General features: G+C 49.5%; 1 protein-coding gene across 6 annotated transcripts in view; it reads right to left on the reverse strand.

The window, feature by feature from the left end:
- Positions 1-21,640, reverse strand: part of SAMD4A (sterile alpha motif domain containing 4A) — a 261,976-nt gene that overhangs the window by 25,842 nt on the left and 214,494 nt on the right. For all 6 annotated transcript variants that reach the window (XM_075532336.1, XM_075532337.1, XM_075532334.1 and 3 more), the window contains 4 exons: positions 17,539-17,648; positions 15,346-15,432; positions 7,037-7,370; positions 4,296-4,381 (listed from right to left, as the gene is read on the reverse strand). In XM_075532336.1, coding sequence (XP_075388451.1) covers positions 4,296-4,381; positions 7,037-7,370; positions 15,346-15,432; positions 17,539-17,648 — 617 coding nt within the window. The remainder of the gene's footprint in view (positions 1-4,295; positions 4,382-7,036; positions 7,371-15,345; positions 15,433-17,538; positions 17,649-21,640) is intronic.

Below are 21,640 nucleotides of genomic sequence, written 5' to 3' on the forward strand. Positions count from 1 at the left end.
CCCTTCCTTACATGCCTTATCTTGTCTGATGTCTCTCTTAATGTTATCCCCCAATTATACAACCACCGCTTGGACCCATTTGACTGTGAGGGCTGATACCCCACAAGTTGGAAGTGGCTCAATAGCAGGGAATTGTTGTATTAACCTGCCTGCCCGCTTGTTGTACCCTGGGGGCCTGTGTGTCGCTGAGATGCTAGAAGCTAAGCTACTGAGGGCTCCTCCACCGGCAGGGCTCCCCGGGTGACAGGTTTCAGACTAAGGTGGACGAGGGGAGGGGCCTGGCCATCGACTTCTGAACATCAGTTGGGGAAAGGCCTATGGTCGCAATCAAGAACCGTTTGACATAGTGCCGAGAGGTGACCCTTGTAACCAAGTGTCCTCGGAGACAATACACCAGCCCCTTAGTGTTCACCTCTCCCGGGTTTTAAGCCTCAAGAATACTGCTCAAGTCAGCCCAAAGGGCAACGGGCCTGCTTTCTCACACGTCAAAGGAGAACAGGGTTCACTTTTTAGATGTGCATTGAAAGTGCTTCTAACGACACCATTTCATTGGTATGGTGGCAGAGAGCAACCAAGAAGATGGAAATAATGTTTGCACTAAGAGATAGGTACCGGGATAGGTCAACTCATTCGCCTGGGGCATCTGGCTGGCTCGTTGAATCCAGGGCTGTGGACAGGAGCCGGTCCTCAGCAGGGCTGCGGGAGGGGGTGGGGGGGGGGGTGAAGGCCCACTTCTCTCAGAAACTGTTCCTGGGTCACAGCTGGCTCCCAGTGACCCCCAAAAGCTGGTTGCAGAGGTAGGAGCTCCCTACATGATAGGGTGGCTGATATGTCACCTTGGCCCCCTCTTTCCTGGCAGCTCTGGGTTGGTTCTGGGACAGAACTGAGAGGAGCTTCCTGGGGGGGGTGGGGGGGGTGACAGGAGGAGAAAGGAAGATTCCACGTCCACAGAGGCCCGGACACAGCCAGTCAGCCACTTCACAGTCACTCTGTCCCTGTCCGGCCCAGACCCATAAGTCTGTCTGGAAGGAGATGGCGAAGATTTAGCCTAAACTGTTTCATGGCTGGATTTAAAAGGCATCTAACGAGCTCATCTTCCCAGAAACCACCTCAGGACACTGAAGAGGCGAGCCGTCCGGGGTTATCACCCAGGAGAGGAGAGCGATGTGGTCTCAGAAACAACAGTCCGCCTGTCCCCTGCCCTTCCTGTTACCTCTCTCGGGAACGTGTCCCAGCTTCGTCAGTTGTACCCTCCGTCCCAGGCAGCTGAACAGCAGCGCGTCCGGCCTGTGAAAGGGAGGCCTGTCTGGCCCAGGACGGGCCAAGCGTCAGCCAGCATGCCAACTACACCTCTCAGGGAGGGGTGCTGCCCACAGAGGCCAACCCGGGGTGGTGGGCAACGAGCCGGACACTTCTCTCTTCCTCGAAGGGAAACCCTAACAGGAAGCGGCGACCCCATTTCCCTTCCCAAAGAGCACAGGCCCCTCCATGCTCTCATGAGTCCAGTCAGGCAAAGCTGGAAGGACGGCCTTCCTGCCCGACTCCCAGCAGGGAGGGGCTCCTCTTCCCTGCAGGGGCTCTGGCCAGGCAGGGACACGAACCATGCAGTGTCATGTTGGAAACGACTGGCTGAGGCCCTTCAGGAAGTACAGAGGAAAGACATCAGGACAGGAGCGAGAACAAGCAAGCTGGAGGCAAGCGGGAAGCCGCAGGCCCACGATGCAGGGGGCGATCGACCAGGCACTGTTCCCAGAGGCAGCTGAGGGGTCCTGCTTTCAGGTGGAAAATACTCGTCCTCTGAGACCTCGAGCCAGCGTGGGGGAGGAAGCAGGTTCTGGCTTCTCGCTCAGAAGCGTACATCTTTCCCCTGCCAACTCACCCACAGTGGCTCCCTTTCCAACACAGCACAAAGCCCTCTGCACGCTTCTGGTCCTCTCTGGCACATTCTTCTGCCTTTTTCCCTAGCCTTTATTTACCACCTTATGGTCAACCTGAACTGGTCTCTTGGGGAGCCGACCGATGCTCTGCGGACATCCCTTGTTTCTGCCTCGGGGCTCCAAGCTGGAAGGACTTCCCTGAGCTACCCAGGGGACGCCCTGCTGCTTGGCTTCCGTCACCCAGCCCCTCTCGAGGCTGGGACGCCATGCTCAGTGGCCACCCATGATGAATGGGCTCTCCAGTCCTGACATGCATCCTCGCCTTCTCTGCTTCCTCTCGTTTCTTTGTTGGAAAAAACAAAGTACAGCGTCAGGATTGGAAATTGGAGGGGATGACTCAGTCAGCCCCTGGGGGAAAGGGTTAGTCAAGTGGTGACAAGTCAGCCATTCGAGGTGCCTCGTCCCTTTCCAAAGCAGCACATAAATAAGGCTTCAGCCATCCTCACATTGTATCTGGTTGCTCTGGGGAAACCAAGAAAGGGGGGGTGGTTTACATACAAAAAATGTTTTGTTTTGTTTTCCAGTGAAAACATCCAATACCTTGGAGCAGTCGAGTGTTCCCGAGGGAGGCATGTCTGTGCTCCCAAATGAGCCACCGGAGCAGCCGTGGCCCGGAGCAGCCTGGACTGGGGTGGCTGGGGCTGAGAACTCACTGCTCAGAGAGAACACTGCGAGAACTAGGGTGTGAGGGCAGGGCAGGGAGGATGAAACCCACAGGGGGACTGGACCCCGTCAGGGGAGGACTGGGTGGTGTCAGACCATAACATGGCAGAGGGCTCATCAAAAGGAAAGAACCTCCCAGAACAGGAGTGGCTGGAAGGTCAGGGGCATGGGAGGGGAGTGCAGACTGCCCCTGCGTGGGACATCAACTCCACTGGGCCCACTGGTCTCAGGACCTGGCCGCCGGCAGGTTTCACCAACATGGCAAAGGGGAAGAGGCGCGGGGTCGTCACTAACCTATCCCTGCATCAGACTCCTGCAGAAGGAGCCACCCCAGGCTTACTCAGTCCCAAGTTGTCCCATGTCTCGTCTCTACAAAGCCTTGGGGAGGAGGTGCTCAAGAAGCTACTGGAGTCCTGAACCTGGGGCACATCCCCTTCTCCAGTGGCCGCTGCCCCATCCCATCCCTACTCAAAGGACAGATGGCTAATGTAATTCCTGTTTAAAAAGGGAAAGAAAGTCACAAGTCCAAACAGACACAGCAGTGCACTCCCAGGGAGATGCCCCAGAGGCGGCGAAGCCGGAAGGAGAATTGATGATGTGCTCCCTGGCTTTCACTGCGGCACTGCCTCCCAACAGCCAGCAAGCAGAGGCCACCTCAGTGCCCCACACCGGGGAATGGATAAGCAAAATGCGCACACACCCAACAGATCCTCTCTCAGCGGTAGACACACATGAAGCCTGCCACGTACTGTGACAATATAGAAGATGCTTGAGGACATTCTGCTGGGTGAAGTAAGACCCAAACAAACAAGCTCACTACGATGGAGTATTCTGACTCATCATCACCCCGTAGGGCAGGGGAGGGCTGCCCCTGTGGCTTTTCAAGGCTGTAAATATCTCCGGGAGCAGAAGTCTCACTTTTCTCCTGCAGATCGGCTGGTGTCTTTGACCCGTTGACCTTGTGGTTAGTAGGCCAGCTTGTAACCCACTAGGCCACTAGCGCTGCACAGAGAAATGAGGCAGGCAAACGTGAAGTGCGTCACGTTCACCCCTGGTTACCAGGGGCTCGAGGGAGGGAATGAAAGGGGAGTCGCTGCTTCGGGAAACGGGCAGTGGTGACAGGTACCCAGCCCGACGAGCACAACTAATGGCACTGAGGCACACGTGCAAGAAACGGTGACTGCTTTGTCACATGTATTTGACAAAGAGCCCCAGCGTAAAAGCAGTCGAACCGCATATGCTGTGTACACTTTATTTCTTTTGTTCCCTTTTTCTTGCCAGTTTCTCGATTTAAAAGATAGAACATTTTAGCACAGAATTCTTAGAGCTAAGGAGGTCAGATGGCAGGGCTCTGTGCTAACCAGCCCGGACGTGGGCACTCACTCAGGGACTCTTGCAGAGTTCCAAACTCCTCTCTGGCATCTGTCCCACACCAGGATTCTCAGTCTGGCAAACATGCGCGCGCGCGCGCACGCACGCACACACACACACACACACACACACACACGATGTGTTTGGGGTGGAGGCCGTCATGGCCTGGCTCTGCCTGAGCTGTAATTTATGACCACCTGCTCCTTGAAAACAAGTGGATGTAGACCGAAATGATCATGTCACGCAAACTCAGAGAGGGTCACTCTAAGCAATGAAAACTAAATAAATAAATAAATCGGTCTTGGCAAACCAGTCACCACTCACCTCGTGAATCAGACATTTGTCTATGAGCTGTAAGTAGGAACTGATGTTTTCCTCATCAGGTCTGGAGACCAAGAGCTGGGTGCACACTGTGAATCGAAAATAAATAAGAGATGAATGAGGGAAAAGGGGTGGGAGAAGACGGATGCCCAAGCTAGCCTCCGAAATTGGCCTCCGATTTCCTTTCAGGACCCAATATTTTGTGAGGTGTGCTTGCCTGTGGGTTTCCAGAAGGTTCATTACGAAGGCCCGGAGGCTGCTCATTCCAGGAAGTCACAGGCTTGGTCACCACTGGACCCCGCGGCTTGACAAGCCCCTTCAGTTAATCCCAGTCAGATTTTTTCTTTATAAGCCGGTCAGAGGGAGAACTCAGCTGGCTGCTGGCAGCAGGGCACGGGGCTGTCTTTGAAAGGCACCCCCTTGGAGCAGGGGTTCCGAGGCTTCCCAGCCCCGTCAGAGAGCACCCTGTCATTTTGTGAATGAACCTCGGCCGGGTGGAGCGCCATCCCATTGGTGTTTGCAGGGGCTCGGCGGGCACCTCTCTCAGGATGCAGGGTGTGTGGGTGCGCACACAACCAGAAAGCAAGCCTAAGACCCCATCGCTTGAGCGATGGGGGGAGGGGGGCAATTTTCTCGACATGATCTGAACATTTACATGCACCAACACAGCCACATGAGCATCGCCCTGTCTGTTCTCCTCACCCCCATGATGTCCATCAGCTCCAACTCACGGTGGCCCTAGGGGACAGACACGAGCAGCAACCAAAGCTTTCCATGGCTGCTGTCTGGACAGGAGCAGACTGGCGCAGGGTTCTCCCTCCGTGTGACTGGTGGGCTTAAACAGCTTCCCCTGCTGGTCAGCAGCGGAGTGCTTACTCCACGTGCCACCAGGCCCCTTGCTCTAAGCGCCCAGGCTGGGGTGCTCTTGACTTTGGTGGTTCGTCCACTCTGGGGAGCAGTCAGAAGGAAGTGACTTGGACTCTAGGAGCCCAAGCATCACCGTGATTGCTTCTCCATCGCCCACGTGTCTCGGAATCCCCTCCACCCTGCCTGCAAATAGCAGGCTTCCGCAAGGCCCCCTCCAGGTCCATGCCCGGGCCTGTGCCGGAAGCTATGGCTCATGCCCACAGGGACGAGCAAAGGTAGCGATCCTTGTAAGGGCAGAGACGCAGCACCCAACGTGGGAGGAAACGCCACCAACCAGAAAACCAACGTACCAACCCAAGCTGCACAGAGGAATGTAATGGCCTGTCCGCGTACAAACAGGCGGGTGCAGGTGCTTAAAAATGACTGGCTGCCTCAGCGAGGATGAAGACAGAGCTGGAAGGGGCTCTGCTTTCTCCTTTCCATCTTCTGTCTAGCTTGCATTTTAACAATCTTTTATGATCGAGTTGTTCTGTAATTTCCTTGGCGGGAGTGAGGATTTTAAAAGCAGCCGTGGCAGGGCAGTAGTATCTTACGAGGACGGTGTGACTTACACTCAGGTAGATACCCTGTCCCCCCATCCCCCACGGCTTAGCAGAACCGGGTCCTCACACATGCAGGAATCTGTTTGCATCCAACTCAGCCAAGGACCCTCTCTGGCGGGGAGATGGGAGATGGGGAAGGGAGAAGGGGGAGAAAAAGAACCCCCCAAACCATCAAGTTCCCAGCATCCGTCTTCCTCTAAGGGGAGCTCCGTGTCCCCACCAATGTAGGCCTTTTTAGACATGCACATTTTCAGCACGACAGTAAAGCTCAGGACTCATTTACTCTGTGCTCTCAGCCAGGCTGCTGTGCATGGAGGTGCGGCATATCCACGCACAAGAGGCTGCAAGCACAGTGCCTGCAGCGCCCCTCCCCTCCCCTCTGCCGGGTACAGTTTTGTAACCCACATGGAGGCTCTGTAGGGACTGGCAGGGGCTCCGGTTCTAGGGACAGGGAATGCATGTACAAGACAACAGGCAAGCTTCGGGGGAACTTGGCGTGCAATGTCTGCCGTGAGTGCAGAACAGAAGTGGTGGGAGGGGATGATGCCGGTCTAGGGTTAGCAACTCTGAGCCAAGGAGAGCCATGGCCTGGGACTCAGCTGTGCTCTGTCAGGAGCTTACAGGAAGGTGCTACCATGGGGATGGCGGAGAGACTCTTGTTTGCACGTCGTCAGCTGTGAATGTGTAGGTAGGTTCCGTAGCCCGTGTGCCCTGGTCTCATCCTAGGTACCACGGGTTAACCTGAGGACTGAGCCAACTGCCTAGGTAAAGCATAGAGAACGGCGCCCGGAGCATCGTAACCACTCTGCACGCCAGCTGTTATTTCCAGACCACTTGCTATGGATTAAACCCAGGAGAGCCTGTAAACAATGACCCTGGAGAAGGCTGGCCGGTGGCCAGCTGCCGCCAAGGTGTAGGCTCTTTGCCTAGGGGTCAAAGGTAGCTATGCCTTTTCCAGTCTACACTCATTTCCTGCCACTTTGAGGAAGCATCTTTCTACTTTGTGGTTTGTTCTTAAAATCATCTTTTAAAAAGAGTCCACCCAACTGTCCTCCCTTGTGGGTCCAGTGACCAAATGAGCCCCTTAACAGGACTCAGAAAGCTGCGACGTGGGAGTTTAAAGTCCAATCGCTGGCTGACACTTTCTCTGCTTCCTTCTCTGTACAATGCAGCCGACAGCACCCGGCTTCCCAGCCAGTTTCCCCAGCACTCAGGGAGCCTGCAGTCCCACGGGCCCATATTAGAACAGAGGGGAACATGAGAACCAGGCTCTACCTTTGCCCATCACACGCGTGAACTGTCCGGGGAGATCCCCCTCCGGGAGAGGGGCTACGGCCAGCTCCCCATCACAACTGCTCAGCTGGTGAGGCGGGAGCCCACCGCTGGCCCCGGCTGACGTGGTGGCCGTGGCGCCGGGGCCCCCGGCACTGTCCTTGCAGTCAGGGCTCTGGCTTTCAGGGCCCATCAGTGAAGGCTGGTGGGGGCCCTGGGGCTCATGGCGACGGGCCTCTGGGGTGGTGCTCGGGGAGCCGTAGGCTTTGATGGGCGTCAGGATCATCTGGTGCAGCTCCTGGAGTGGGAGGCGCAGGTTGCCCCCCTCAATGATGTCCTGCACAGTCAGAGGAAGAAGACATTCATTAGGGTCTGCAACTGGGCCCCCATGCTCCCTTTCCCTGCCCCCGAGCTGGCCCTCAGACAGGATTCAGGGCGGCCAGGCCCTGAGCAGAGCATTTCCCGGGAAGGATGCCATTGGTTTGCATTGTTCTAAAATTAACCCAGGTCCAAGGTAGGGGACTCTGAGAACACAAATGGGCACTCAGGAACATTCCACAGTCTAGAGGGGACCGTTCACAGTGATTTGGGTACATTATTATTTTTTTACTGGCTTCCCTATTTTACATGCACTCTCCGTAGATGCTGTAGAACAGAGTTGGGTCCTTGAGAGGAAGGAGGGCTCTGTGTGCTGGGTATGACTTGTTCTGGATGGAGGAGGCCCCGTACACCTTCACTAGGCCACACAAAGCAGCAGCCCAAGGGAGTGATTAAAACAGCGAGGCCGGCTCAGGCGCCAGGGTTCGTATTCTGGCTCTGCTAGCTCCGTGACAGTCGGCAAGTTATGTAACCTCTCTGTCAGTTTCCCAGGGGAGGCAATGAGGCCAGGTGGCTGTGAGGGTGTTACTATTCTGGAAACCCCAGGTCAGTACCTGTTGCACACTTCTGTGTTAAATGCATTTATATTTGTGGGCGCTGGGCACTAGGGATACTGCTGTGACCAACCTTTGGGGTCCATCCCAGCCATGAGATGTGAACAGCAGGGCAGGGCTGCCCTGAGGGGGCCACCCTGAGGGGCTGATTCAAGCAGGAACCTAAGGGAGTGGGTGAGTGTGGCTTTGAGGCTCCTGGGAAAGGGCCCTCCAGGAAGAGGGTGTGGCGCAGCCAGAGGCTCTGAAAGTGGCGCAGCCAGAGGCTCTGGGCTTCAGTGCTGTCTTTCAGAGACAGATGTTAACGTCTGAACGCCTGGACTTAGGAATTTGACCTCATTTGGAAATAGGATCTTTGAAGATGCCATCAGTGATCATGAGGACCTCACATGTGTAAACAGAGCTACATTAACAGGGTTTCCAGGGCCATGACTTTTCAGAAGCATGGCCAGGCCTCTCTCTTCTGGATGCCTCTCGATGGATTCAAATCAACAATTTGTGGGTCACTACCGGAGCACCTGAGATCCTCTGACCCATCTGCACCACCCAGAGACTTCTGTATTAGAGTGGGGTTAGTCCTAATCAAGCCGAATAAGAGACAGAGACACAGAGGAAAGAGGCCATGTGAAGGTGCATCTACAAGCCCGGGAGCCCCTGGGGCTCCGAAGAGTTAGGAGAGAGATGGAAGAGATTCGCCCTTGGAGCGTTCAGAAGGAATCACACTGCTGACACCCTCCTCTGGGACTACTAGCCTTCAGAACTGTGAGATAATAAGTTTGTTTCCCTAAGCCACGCAACCAAACCCACACCAGCCTTCCTGCCATTGAGTTGACGCCGACGCAGAGTAGCCCTGTACAACAGGTTAGAACTGCCCCAGTTAGTGATGGGCTTCTAACCACAAGGTTACTAGGCACCAGCCACTCTGAGGGAAGACTAGCTTGGCTTTCTACTCCCATAAATGGTTACAGCCTCGGGTAGTTCTACTCTGTCCTACAGGGTCACCATGAGTCAAAATGGACTCAATGGTGGTGGGTTTGATTTTTATTGTTTTGGAGGGGGGCGTTTTAACCCTTTAAGGGAGTAGAAAACCCTCTCTTTCTCCTTCCGAGTAGCTGGCGGTTTCAAAGTGCTGACCTTGCAGTAACAGCCCAACTTATAACCGTGGCACCACCAGGGCTCCCAGAAGCCACCTGGTTTGAAACTAATACCGACTCTCAGGCGGGAGCACCCTAGAGTACGGAGGAACAGTAAGGCCTCCGGCAAGGCAGAGTAGGTGATGGGGCTGGAGCTCTTGTTAGGTGCTCTTGTTTCCTTTCTGACTCACAGCCACCTTTGTGCAACAGGATGACCCCCGTCATCCTCACAATCGTCGCTGTTTAATCTCCTTGTTACAGTCACTCCATCTCACTCTCAGTCCCTTTCGTGGGGAGTCTTCCACTGCGCTGCTGGCTTCTACTTCAACCAGCATGCTGGCCTTTCTCCGACACTGGTCCTTCCTGATACCAAGACCCTAGTTAGGTCAAAGGATGAAGTCTCGCACCAGCCTTGCTTCTAAGGAGCATCCTGGCTATACTTCATTCAAAGCAGATCTGCTAGTTCTGGTAGTCCATGGTAGATTCAATAATCTTCACCAACTAGATAGCAAATCTTCCTTGCGATTTCAAAGGCCATCAATTCTTCTTTGGTCTTCCTTCTTCCTTCTCCAGTTTTCTTATGCATGAGACCACTGATAATATTATGGCTTGAATTAGCTGTAGTCCTTTAGAAGACACTTGAAAGAGATCTTGTGAAGCAGACTTACCCAGTGCAATAGGTCATATCATATCTTGACTGCTGCTTACCTGGGCGATGACTGTGGATCCAAGTAAAACGAAATCTGTGACAAGTTCCGTGTTGTCTGCAGCTGTGAGAATGATTTGGTTTTTTGGTGGTGAGGTGTAATCTGTCTGACGGAAGGCTGCAGTCTTCGGTTGTCATGGGGAGGCACTTGACAACGAACCGTCTTGCCCAAACAAAGTCCTCGTGGTTTCCAGCATGCAGGGTTGTGTCATCTGCACATTGTAGGTTGTTAAAGAGTCTTCAGGGGGGTCAAGTAAAATGGCCGTTAAGGCCCACGGTTCAAATCAGGAGACAAATATCACGCCCGGATGCTGGAATTTATTCAAATTAAGATGAGGAATCCAAGGAAGGTTCTGAGCAGTCTGGTTCCAAGTCTGAAAAGGAACATTCTGGCTGCTGTTTAGCGGAAAATACAAATCCTTTCAACACTGCATGGCGAAGTGGGGTTCTGCCCACGACAGTTGGATAGAACAGAGTGCTACTTACTAGAATACGTGGTGCAACTAGGCTCTGATGGGCGCCTCTCCCTGCCCAGTGCTCACAGAGGCCCAAGGACGGAGCAGGCACTCGTTGGCTAGGAAGGTGACGGGAATCGAGATGCTGGGCATCTTCCCTAGGGCCAGCCCCCTGTGCTTTTGCCCGCAAAGCGTTCCCTGGGGCCCAGGAAAGATGCCGGTAACCAGGCTCTTGATTACTAATGAAGTATTTAATCTTCTGAGAGCCCAGAATAGCAAGGACATCATTAAAAGCCTGAAGCACGACGACCCAGTGTGTTCCAAGGATCCTCTCTGACCAAGAATTGCAATGATGATGTCAGGGCCACAAGCAATTGGGACCAGTCGCCCCCACACCCACACCTTTCCAACCCGTAGATCAGAAAACCGGAGGATGGTAGACTTGGACCCATGTATCTATCCATTCTGTTGCAGTGCATGTCACAAGAGACCCCAGGTAAAGACCCACATCTTTTTTTTGTTGTTGTTTTAAACGTTTTATTAGGGGCTCATACAACTCTTATCACAGTCCATACATATACATACATCAATTGTATAAAGCACATCTGTACATTCTTTGCCCTAATCATTTTCTTTTCTTTCTTTCTTTTTTTTTCCCTTTTCTTTTTTTACATTTTATTAGGGACTCATACAACTCGTATCACAATCCATACATATACATACATCAATTGTATAAAGCACATCCATACATTCCCTGCCCCAATCATTCTCAAAGCATTTGCTCTCCACTTAAGCCCTTTGCATCAGGCAGGACCCACATCTTACTCACGGTTGGCCCTCGGTGGATGAGGCAAGTCTAGTCTGAGGCAGCTGCTCAAAAAGGGTCCAGTAATGGACTGACCGGAGGAGCTCTGGACTTCGAGCTTATCTGCAGCTGCTACTGATTATGAACCAACTTTGGGCGGGTTCCAGCCATCTCAGAAGTCTGTGGGTCTACGTGTCGAAGGCCTAATGGTGGCACTGGCTACAGCGCCAGCAGCTGAGGCTGCCTGGGAATGCCAGCAAATGACTGGCGTGAGTCCGCCCCGAGGGAAGGGGAGGGTGGTGTCAGTGGTGAAGGCCTCTGAACAGCTCCTTCTTTGATGATCAGAGAAGAGTGTCAGGGAGGTGCATTCTCTTCAGTGGACACCGAGGAGAGATCCACCCCAGTCCCCAGGCCTTCAGCTCCTGACGGGAGAAGCGCACACGGACGAGCAGGTGGTCTGCAGCAAGCGCAGCCTGGCTGTCTGATGGCCCCACACGTTCCCTGCGCAGAGCCCCATGGAATAAACTCGTCTTGCCTTCCTCTGCCATTCGCTGCCAGTGTGCTTTGTGTTATGTGTAGCATATTTTTTAACATCCCCATTCCAGTCAACCAGGGAGAAAGCCTTTTGGTGGAGTCAATATTATTCTAGGTGTGAAATCTGGGACACAGAAAATGTCACCGACTTATCAAAGGACGGCAGACAAAAGTCAATGACATATCAGGGCCACCAGGCTACCTGACTGCCCGGGGGGTTCCACACACTGATTTCGGTCCAAGGCTCCAGGGAATAATTTCACAAGCAGCTCAATCTTTTTTGGTCTCTGAGGAAGGAGCGTTTTCTCGATGGCAAGGGATCTGAATGAATTCGGGATGGATACTCCAGAAACGGAAATGACTCCCTCACCATACCGTGTAGCAATTTAATCCTCATGCAAAATATTTCCCGTGCTTTCTAATAGCTAAGGAGAAAATTGGCTGTTTGAATGCTCCCCAAAGAGAACTGTTTCTTATATTAAGAACAGCAATAATCACGGTTAGACAAGCTGTTTGGTAAAAGAATTAGCATTAAATTAACAACAACCATAATCTTCAGGTTGAATTGGATGGGTCACTTGCAATTTGTAATTCACTTTAATTAAGAAAGCTCTTTTCATCATGGAGCACCCACCTCCTCCAAAATAAATCCTCCTTTTAAGTTGTATATGTATACTTTAGATAACTTTAAGGAACCTTGGTAGAGCAGTGGCTTAAGCACTGGGAAGTATGATTGTCAGTTCAAACCTACCATTCACTCTGCAGGATAAAGATGAGGCTCTGCTTCTGTAAAGACTTAGTCTCAGAAACTCAAAGGAGTCCTACAGGGTCACTATGAGTCAGAATCAGCTCAATGGCAGTGAGTTTATATATACATGTATATAAAAAACTACATGTCTTGAATAAAATATTTGTAAGTATTATAAATACTATCATTTACATAAAATATTATTAAATATTATATACGATATGGTAGTGTGCTTTATTTGTATTACATTTTATTTTAGTATAAAAAGTTTATCAAACATTTTATTATATGTTTCTATATTTATACCTTCATCAAAAACTCAAACTCAGTGCCTTCAAGCTGCCATCAAGGTCACTCCTAGGGACCTTACAGGACACACAATTTCTCTTATGGTTTTCTGAGACTAACTTTTTAGTTCTTCAATCATGTATTTTATACAAATATACACTACAATAAGCAGCACTTTAAAAATATGATCATCTATTCACACCAATCATAAATAGTTGAACATTGCACAATCATAGGCCCTAAACCATTCAAAAACTTGTTTGAACATAGATTTTCATTCCACCTATCTCTCCTCCATTCACTAGCTCAGTCGCGGGAGTAGAAAGCCTCATCTTTCTCCCATAGTGGCTGGTGAATTTGAACTACTGGCCTTGATATTAGAAGCCCAGTGTGTAACCCTCTGTACCACTCGGGATCCTTCATGTATTGTATACAAGTCTGTATATTTGATGATGTACCCATACATATATAATGGTGTATATAGTATAGTGATATGTAACACATATTCTATATATCAATATACATAGATGTACACACACACATAGATAAAGAGCTCAGATAGTGCTGTAGTTAAACACTCAGTTGATAACCAAAAGGTTGATTGTTTGAATCCACCACCCACGTTACAGGAGAAAGCTATGGGAGTCAGCTTCTATGAAGACTGCAGTCTTGGAAACTTGACGGGGTGGTCCTACCCTGGTTTGTGGGTCACTATGACATAGTGTCCCTGAGTTACAATGGACTTGAGGGCATTGCTGTGAGGCTGAGTTCCTTATGACTTGGGTGGGATCAAATTGTTGGCAATGGGTTTTGGTTTAGGTACACACCCACACCATCCATGTTTGTGAATAAGTTCAACAACAACTCTCCATTAAAACGTCTATGTGCTCACCAGACATGCTATAGTCCTAGCTTGTTTCATCCCCTTCTGCAGGTTCTCTGGGATTACTAGAAAAGGCTACCATTCAAGACTAGCAGGCAGCAAAGATAAAACTTCCCACCCATTACTCCCAATTGTCTCCCAACACCAGTCTACAAGAACCTCTACTCCAGGGCACAGGCAACAAGGTCTTGTTCTCCTTACAACCTTCCTTACATGGCATCATGTAGGCCAAAGAATAGTCACACATCATATAGCCTTAAAGTAACCATTGTTAACAGGTGACATCCAGATACGAACATAAGACCAGAACCCGCGTAGGCTCTCTGCTAACTCTTTGAAATCACTGTTCAAACTGCCGTCAATCTCCTGAGAGTTACAGCAGAAGAAACTCTTCTCTAGTGTTGCGCATTTCTGAGAAAGGTTATCATCAGAGACATGGGATCCATGCTGTTGTTAAGTGAGATTCTGGAGTTATCCTTGAGAGAACCAGTGAGATTCATTCATCAAAATATTCTTGATCCTTCGTACTGAACCACAGCGTGCAATGGCTCAGTGTTTGCAATTAGCCATAGGATTGGGGCTACCCTGTTGAAGAGAGCTGTGGGCGCCTGCTTCGGAAAAGATGGACAGTCTTAGAAATGCCATGGGGCAGCTCTACTCTGATCTGTAGGGTTGCTTTGGGTTGGAGTCTCCCAGAGGCAATGGGATTGGCATTTGGTTTTACTGGAATCTGGAGTATACATGTTGGGGTTTGCCCCCCGGTGGGGTCACCTTTTCTAAAAAGCCAGAGGTTTACTGTGTGGAGAGGAGAAATGATGCATGCTCACATATTCTCTCGTGGCTTTCCTAAGATGTCAGTCTTTGGCTGAATATTTGGCTAACCTCTAACCCAAACCCACTGCCATTGAGTCACTTCTGACTCACTGCAACCATATGTAAGGTTTCTGTTTCTGAAAACTGTTACAAGAGGAGACAGCCTCAACTATCTCCCATGGAGTAGCTGGTGGGTTTGAACCGGTGACCTTGCAGTTAGCAACCCAGTGCCTAACCCACAGCACCACCAGGGCTCCTTTTGCTAACCCCTCCCTACACATGGGTAAAAGGCATCAGTAAATATATATAAAAAGCATGTGCTTGCATGTGACCTCTTCCCTGGGAGAGGGACAGCAGAGAAGGGGGGGAAGGGAGACTCCGGATAGGGCAATATATGACAAAATAACGATGTATAAATTAACAAGGGCACATGAGGGAGGGGGGAGAGGGGAGGGAGGGAAAAAAAAAGAGGACCTGATGCAAAGGGCTTAAGTGGAGAGCAAATGCTTTGAGAATGATTGGGGCAGGGAATGTATGGATGTGCTTTATACAATTGATGTATGTATATATATGGATTGTGATAAGAGTTGTATGAGTCCCTAATAAAATGTAAAAAAAGAAAAGAGAAAAAAATGATTAGGGCAAAGAATGTACAGATGTGCTTTATACAATTGATGTATGTAAATGTATGAACTGTGATAAGAGTTGTATGAGCCCCTAATAAATTGTTAAAAAAAATAATTGAAAAAAAAAAAAGCATGTGCTTGACTGTACTTCATCACGGTCAGTCATGGGTAGACTTCACTAAGGAATAAGTACATTTCCACCGTCAGGTTAGAGGAAAGCGTTTATACCCAGGAAGCCTCACTTCAGAATCATTTTGTTCTTCTGACTTGGAGAGGAAATAGCATGATACACCTCTATAAAGTCTTCCAGAGATGCTGTCAACTGAGACTTTCCTGTGGAACACATTCCCTTGAGGAAGTGGAAACGTTTCCCCGGCTGGGCAACAACTTACCCTTTCCAGAGACTTCAGGAGGCTCTGCCTTTCTTTGAGCTTCTGAATACTGATGACGATTTTGTGTCTTGCACCTTTGGTAACATTCTGTAATCAAACAAAAGCATTGGACTCATGTTGTAAAGAATCAACGTAGAGGCTCTTAGAAGTGATTGCACGTGTCCCTGTCTTCCTTGCTCCACAGGCTCACACAGTAAATATCCCTTCATCTCTCTTTGGACCCATTGTTATAAGCCTCTTCATATGAAACCGTCTAAGCCCCTTTTGGCTTACACTATTTGCCTGTCTCTTTTGGCTGTGACCTTCAGGAAGAAACAGAGTGATAACGAAAAGTCAATTATCCTATGGGCCAGGACATTGCTCCTTAGCCTTGAAAGAGACATTTGAAGGCATATATACACTCTTCTTCTTCTCGCTTCTCTTTCTTGAGTTCCCTGAAAATTGCAACCCCATGCAGACATTCACGGCTTTCTCCAATCTTTCCCACATACCACCGCCCCTGAGAAGCAGGGAAGCCCAGGGAGGCCCTCACTCAGTGTCATACAACACAGGGTCAACACGGATCAGCTCACAACCTCTCTTTGGTCTCCACAAGGCGAACTAGAGCAGAAAATAACACAGGCCCGTAGTCTAGTCGTTACTTCAGATCAATTATTGGGGTCCATAGTTAAGGCTGTAGCTTTCTATCTCAGTGATCCTGAGAATGATACCAGTTTGGATTAAGGACACCACTGATCTCCATATAGCAAGCCCTTCCTGAAATCAGGTCGCTAATATCAACTTTGACAACTATCTCTTAGACGTTCTCCTAAAACAGGAAAGGACGGGCACACAAGTGACATCTCAGCTACTTAGAAAAGTTAAGACTCAAGTGACATGTGTCTAACATGAAGGCCCGGGGGCAAATTTCTGCTTAGTTCTAGCACTGGGTTCAAGTGAATTTAAGAGCTCGGACACGTTTGTGCCAGTCTCTGGCTTTGCCTTTTGTGACCATTTGTTGCTGTTACTGTTTTCCCATCTAGTCGAACAACTGAGGACTTTAGGCTCTTTATTCAACTTTGACCCAAACACAAAAAATGCTTTTAGAAACCGTTCTCATCAATCCCTGGGATCTCAAGGAGCAATCAGGATCCAGAGAGCAGTGGCATAAGTATTTGGAAGTGGAAAGCAGCGCCTTTCATGCCCTGAGAATGTCTGATGACTTTGAGCTTTGTCTCGCGTCTCAATCCTGGTCTTCCGCCAGGCCTGTAGAGGTTAACTGAGGGTACTGAGCAGGCGACGGGAAACCAGTGGTCTGCTGGGAGGTATGTTTCCAGACCAACTATGCCCCAGATGGGACAATCTCCTCTTCCTGTAAGGGAAATATTATTAGCCCATTCAGACCATTAATTCTTTTAAATCATTGCTCAAAGGAAACTGAAGTCAATTTGAAACATGCAAATAGCATTTTAAGCAAGGGAAACAAAGACGTCCGCTAGCTCTGTTTTCTTGAGCACAGCATGGTGGGAAACATGCTAAGTGTCAGGCGTCCTGCCGACTGGCCTTTGGCATCCATACTTGGGGAGCGATGCCTTGGAACGGAAGAGGAACTCAAATCCGTGACTTGGGGAAACCCTATTCTCAATGATTGTCTCATATTATGTTTGGTCGTTAGAAGAGAGAAAAGCCTTTGGGCAATTTAACATCAGCTAATACCAGTTGGAATATGATTTTGAAAAGATGTTGGGGCAGATCTGAAGGCTGGCCCGGTTCTTCTACTCAATAGCCTGATGAAAAGTTAGCCGACTTCTGAACAGGGTGGACTACAGGCAATCTGTCCTTCCTCTGGTTGGACAGAGGGAAGGAGGGAGCAACGTGAGCAAAAGCAGGGATACAGATGCTTTAGAGCCCGGGGTCCAACGTTCTTTCTTCTACGAGACGCCAGTGATTCCTGCCAGTACCCTTGAACTTACACAGCGCACCTTGTTTATAGTTCTTTTTTTACAGCACTTTGTCGTATTTTCATTTACCTTCCCTTTCCTTCGGGACCCTGATGGCTAGAACCCAGCTGTACTCACCACGTAACGCTGGCTGGCACTTGGCAGTTCCTAGAACAGGGCAAGCTACAAAGTAGGGCCCAAATAAGGTTGGGAAGGCCTTTACCTTCATGTATATCTTGGGGCCCCCACTCCAGGGCGGGCACCTGATGCATACCTGAGCCTCCAGCTGGCATTCAGTGAGGGCCATCATCTCCTCGTAGGTCATCTGGGAGAAAAGCGCAGCGTACTTGTGCAGGCGGAGGCTCTTCAACCAGGCTGGAACATCTGTGGTGCAAGATGCGCAAGAGATGGCGAGAGAAATTGAGAAGGAACAAGAGGAGGTGACAAAAGATGTGGAAACACAGAAAGGAAAAGAGGGCAATGATGGGGGGGGGGCGGGGAGAAGAAAACAAACCTCGGTGTTACTACTGATTGCATGTTGGCATCACTTTCTGCATTTAGAAGTCTAGTTCCCCTATGGGGCTCCTTCGTCTACTTTAGACTCGGGGTGGTTACCCTGGGCTCCCGGGACTTCGGGGAACATAGGAATCATCTAAAACGATGCTCCAGTTTGTGAACGGACACCATTCTGGGTAGAGGGCTGCTCCTAACTTCTGTGAAATTATCAGAGGAGGCTGAACTATGGAATGGTAGGAGGTATGGATTGGCCTCTAACAAAACTGTTTGGGAAAGAATGCTACCAAAAGGATATCCTTGACCAAAGGAAAATCATATATATATTCTCTAGCTAGATATATTATATATATATCTTCTCTAGCTAGATCACTTCATTGCTGATTTGGAAGCATTGACTTAGGATCGTAAAATGACACATGATGAGTCTATATCTTCAAGGTAATTTATTTCTAGGTTCAACATAGATCATCGCATATAGTTTCTCCCATTTTTACAATAATAGGAAAACCAGGCAAAAAAGTAGTGCCCCAATGGGGGTGGGGGTGGAGGGTCAATGATTTCTGGCATGCTCAGCACCAATGGAGTGTGTCAGCTAACCACCTCTCCAGCTATAAAATCCATCTTTGACCTTTTCCTTGCATGCCAACCACAAAGATTCAAAGATTACTGAGGCCGAAAGTTCAAGGATCAGCTAGCTCATAGGACCATGGGAATTCCAAACCACGTATGCACTAAGAACCAGGTTTGGGATTCTTGAGTTAGAACGATCAAACGATAACTTTATTAAACCTTTACAGGAGAATTATAACCTCATTGAGTACAACCAAAACATAGGACAGGCCCATATTCTTTTACATCAAAAACTTTCCAGCTGAAGGGGTCTTTGAGAGGTCTCTAGAATCATCTCTCACCCATGGCCCATTTTCTATGTAGAAAAACAAAGTCAGTAAGTCTAAGTCACAAAGCAAGTGTGTGATGACATGGGACTAAAGCCCAGGTCTCCTGATTCCCAACTTTTCCTTAGACTCTCAGCCGCTTCTGAAGTGAAAGCCAGACAACCCATTAGTGGCAGGGCATGAATACACAGGGACTGTGCAGTGCTGTAAAGAGCTGAAGCACTGGCTCAGTGGTATTCACGAGGCATTATTCATGAGACATTATCCATTATAAACCATGCTGATTGCACGATACTGTCCACTACCGAGTGCTTTATTCTCAGGTATTGACAAGCCCACAAACACTCTAAAATATTGTGAATTTTCCAATTTCCCAATGTTTCAAGGAGAGCATTCAATTGATTAAAGAGGTATGGCCCACTCTTGCCTTATCTCCTGGGAAACCCTAGCCTAGGACATGTGGGCCTAGGATGACTTCCTGAAATCCAAAGGTGGAGGAGGAGAGTGTGGACACGGTGAACTTGTTTCTTGATCGGCAGTAACACGAAGGGCAAAGGAGGAAACTTTGGGGAGAAATGAAATCACCTCAGGAAAGATATCACTTGGCCCTGTGTTTGTCAGCCGTCACCCTACTCTGACAAGCAAAGAGCCCCTCCGGGACCATCGTAAACCACAACAAGACCACAGTACCAATTCTTTACGTCCTCCTCCACTCGAACTCTGGTGGGAACACAAATACCAGCTCCGGAATCTGCTGCCTTCCCTCCTGTGCCGCCCTGGAGCAGCTATCCCAGACTTTACCATGCGAGCAGCAATGAACTTGACAACAGCTCTGCCTTTCAGCCCAGCCACACATTCCTTCTTGGCCATCAAGGTTCCTATTTGTTACTTACTTATTTGAAAAGCCACATCTGAATCAATAGCCCGATGACAGAACTGAGCGTAATTCGTTACAGGAGTGTTTGCAACAACTTCGTGGGTCAGATTTTCACCAGGTGCCCTCGACCCACTGATGATGACAAAAATCAGGACCCCTAGTGACTAAACTGTGTTCCTATGAATCAGTTCAAAATGCAGTGTTTTATGAGTCAGAAAGAGTAGGGTGAAGAAATCTCGGCTTTAGCAAGTCTCAATTCAATCAATGCTAGTTCCTTTCTATGTAACTATTTTGGAAACTAGAATTCCCCTGGCTAGAGGTAAGGAAGAGCCTGTCTCATCCATTTAGTAAAAATGCAGGTCACTGGGATCAGTTGTTCCCAAGAAAAGATCCTACACAACTGAGAACCCGATGGCTCTGGCCTTCCTGAATTTATTTCTGGATGTGTTCCCAGAGAATGTAAGTTCCTTGTGGCCACATGCTTCTTGGGGAGGCAGATGTTGACTTTGCCTTTAGAGCGAGCATCTAGGGTCCTAGCTCAGTTCCATGGGCATACAGAGCTTTCCTTCCTGTAATGTTAATTGATGAACAAAGAGGAGGAAATCCCAGTTCTAAAGAACACAACCTACTAACCTTTCACCTCCTGGTTGCCTGTGAGGCACCTTCCCTTGCCAGGAATTAAAACAAAACTCCATTAAAAGAAAAACAAACCAGAGAGCTGAGAGCGCTGACCAATTCACTCCTCCTAACCCAGGAGTTCCAGTGACTTGGATGCTGGGTTCTGGGAGATGTTGGCCAGGGACAACCCTAACGGAAAACTCTCAGGTCTTTCCCATGGTCCACTTGCCACATGGTTGGGCAAAATGCGGAGAATCAGGTAACAAAATCTCAGATATTCCTCCCCCTCACCCCCAGCCCATTTTGCAAAGTTGTAGCTATGACTGAGTGACATGGGAAAAGCAAGACTCTTCCCTGGAAAAGTTAACCCATGATTGGAAGCACATATGCCTGCTGGGCTCTTTCCCGCCACCTGAGCTTCTCACGATGAACACGCCAACGGAGAGACCCAGACTCAAAGGCGTTCACAGTGTGAGAATGAAAAAGATGCTTTTTGTGTTCCAAAGCCAATTTCCTTGCCAAGTGTGGGCATTCTGATGATCACACAGAACATGACTGAATACGGACTATGGGCCAGATTTTATAAAAGCACATCCTTTCCAGCACAGAATTTTTACTACAGAGAGAATAGCTCACTCCCATCCAAAACTGTGATCGCTGTTATGTTTTACTGTATGCCTTGAGTGGGCCTTGGGGAATGCGGGATAGCATCAAAGGAGCAATCCACGAGTCTGCTGGGCCGAGCATCTTGAGGACCTCCTCTCAGGATCTGGGAACGGCAGAGAGACAAAGCGCAGAGTTGACAGCGTTCCGGGTCAAGCACCCACTTGGGTGGATGGTAGCGAGTGGCTGGAAACAAGATGGGAAAGTAGGCTAGGGATCAGACGACTTGAGATACTTCATACTTATAAATCATGAATGACGAGAAACTGTTGAATTCTGAAAAGCAGAGAGGCAGAGTCATTTTGGTGTGCTAGAAAGAGAGTGGCTGTCGATATCAAGGCTGGACTGGAGGATGGTGAGAACTGAGTCAGGAGGTGGATTCTAGAAGACTTTGATGTGGACATTGGCTAGGACGGGCAGTGGCAGTAGAGAAGAAAAGGATGGATGTTGACACAACCTGATGACTCCTGAGCAGGGGATGAGAGTGAAGAAGGGAGCCGGGGGTCACTCCTCTATTTGGGGTTTGGTGAGGTTTACAACAGGGGAGCAAGGAACAGGTTGGGAGAGGAGATGGTAGACTATTTTAGAGCAGTTGAGTGGCATTCCCCCTGGGTCAAGATCTCCGGAGAAGGGTCTGGGCTAGAGAGACACACTTCCACAGCAGTAGCAATTGTTTTAGCTATGGATTTGGGTAACTCAAGAAAGAAGCAAGAGTGAGAATTAGCAGAGCGCCAAGGTGGAGCCCTGGGGAAAGTCACGCTTTTAGAAAGAGAAGCCAATGAAGGAAACGGAGAAGAGGCGGTCAA

The sequence above is a fragment of the Tenrec ecaudatus genome, chromosome 14 (genome assembly GCF_050624435.1).
Source record: "Tenrec ecaudatus isolate mTenEca1 chromosome 14, mTenEca1.hap1, whole genome shotgun sequence".
NCBI classification, from domain to species: domain Eukaryota; kingdom Metazoa; phylum Chordata; class Mammalia; order Afrosoricida; family Tenrecidae; genus Tenrec; species Tenrec ecaudatus.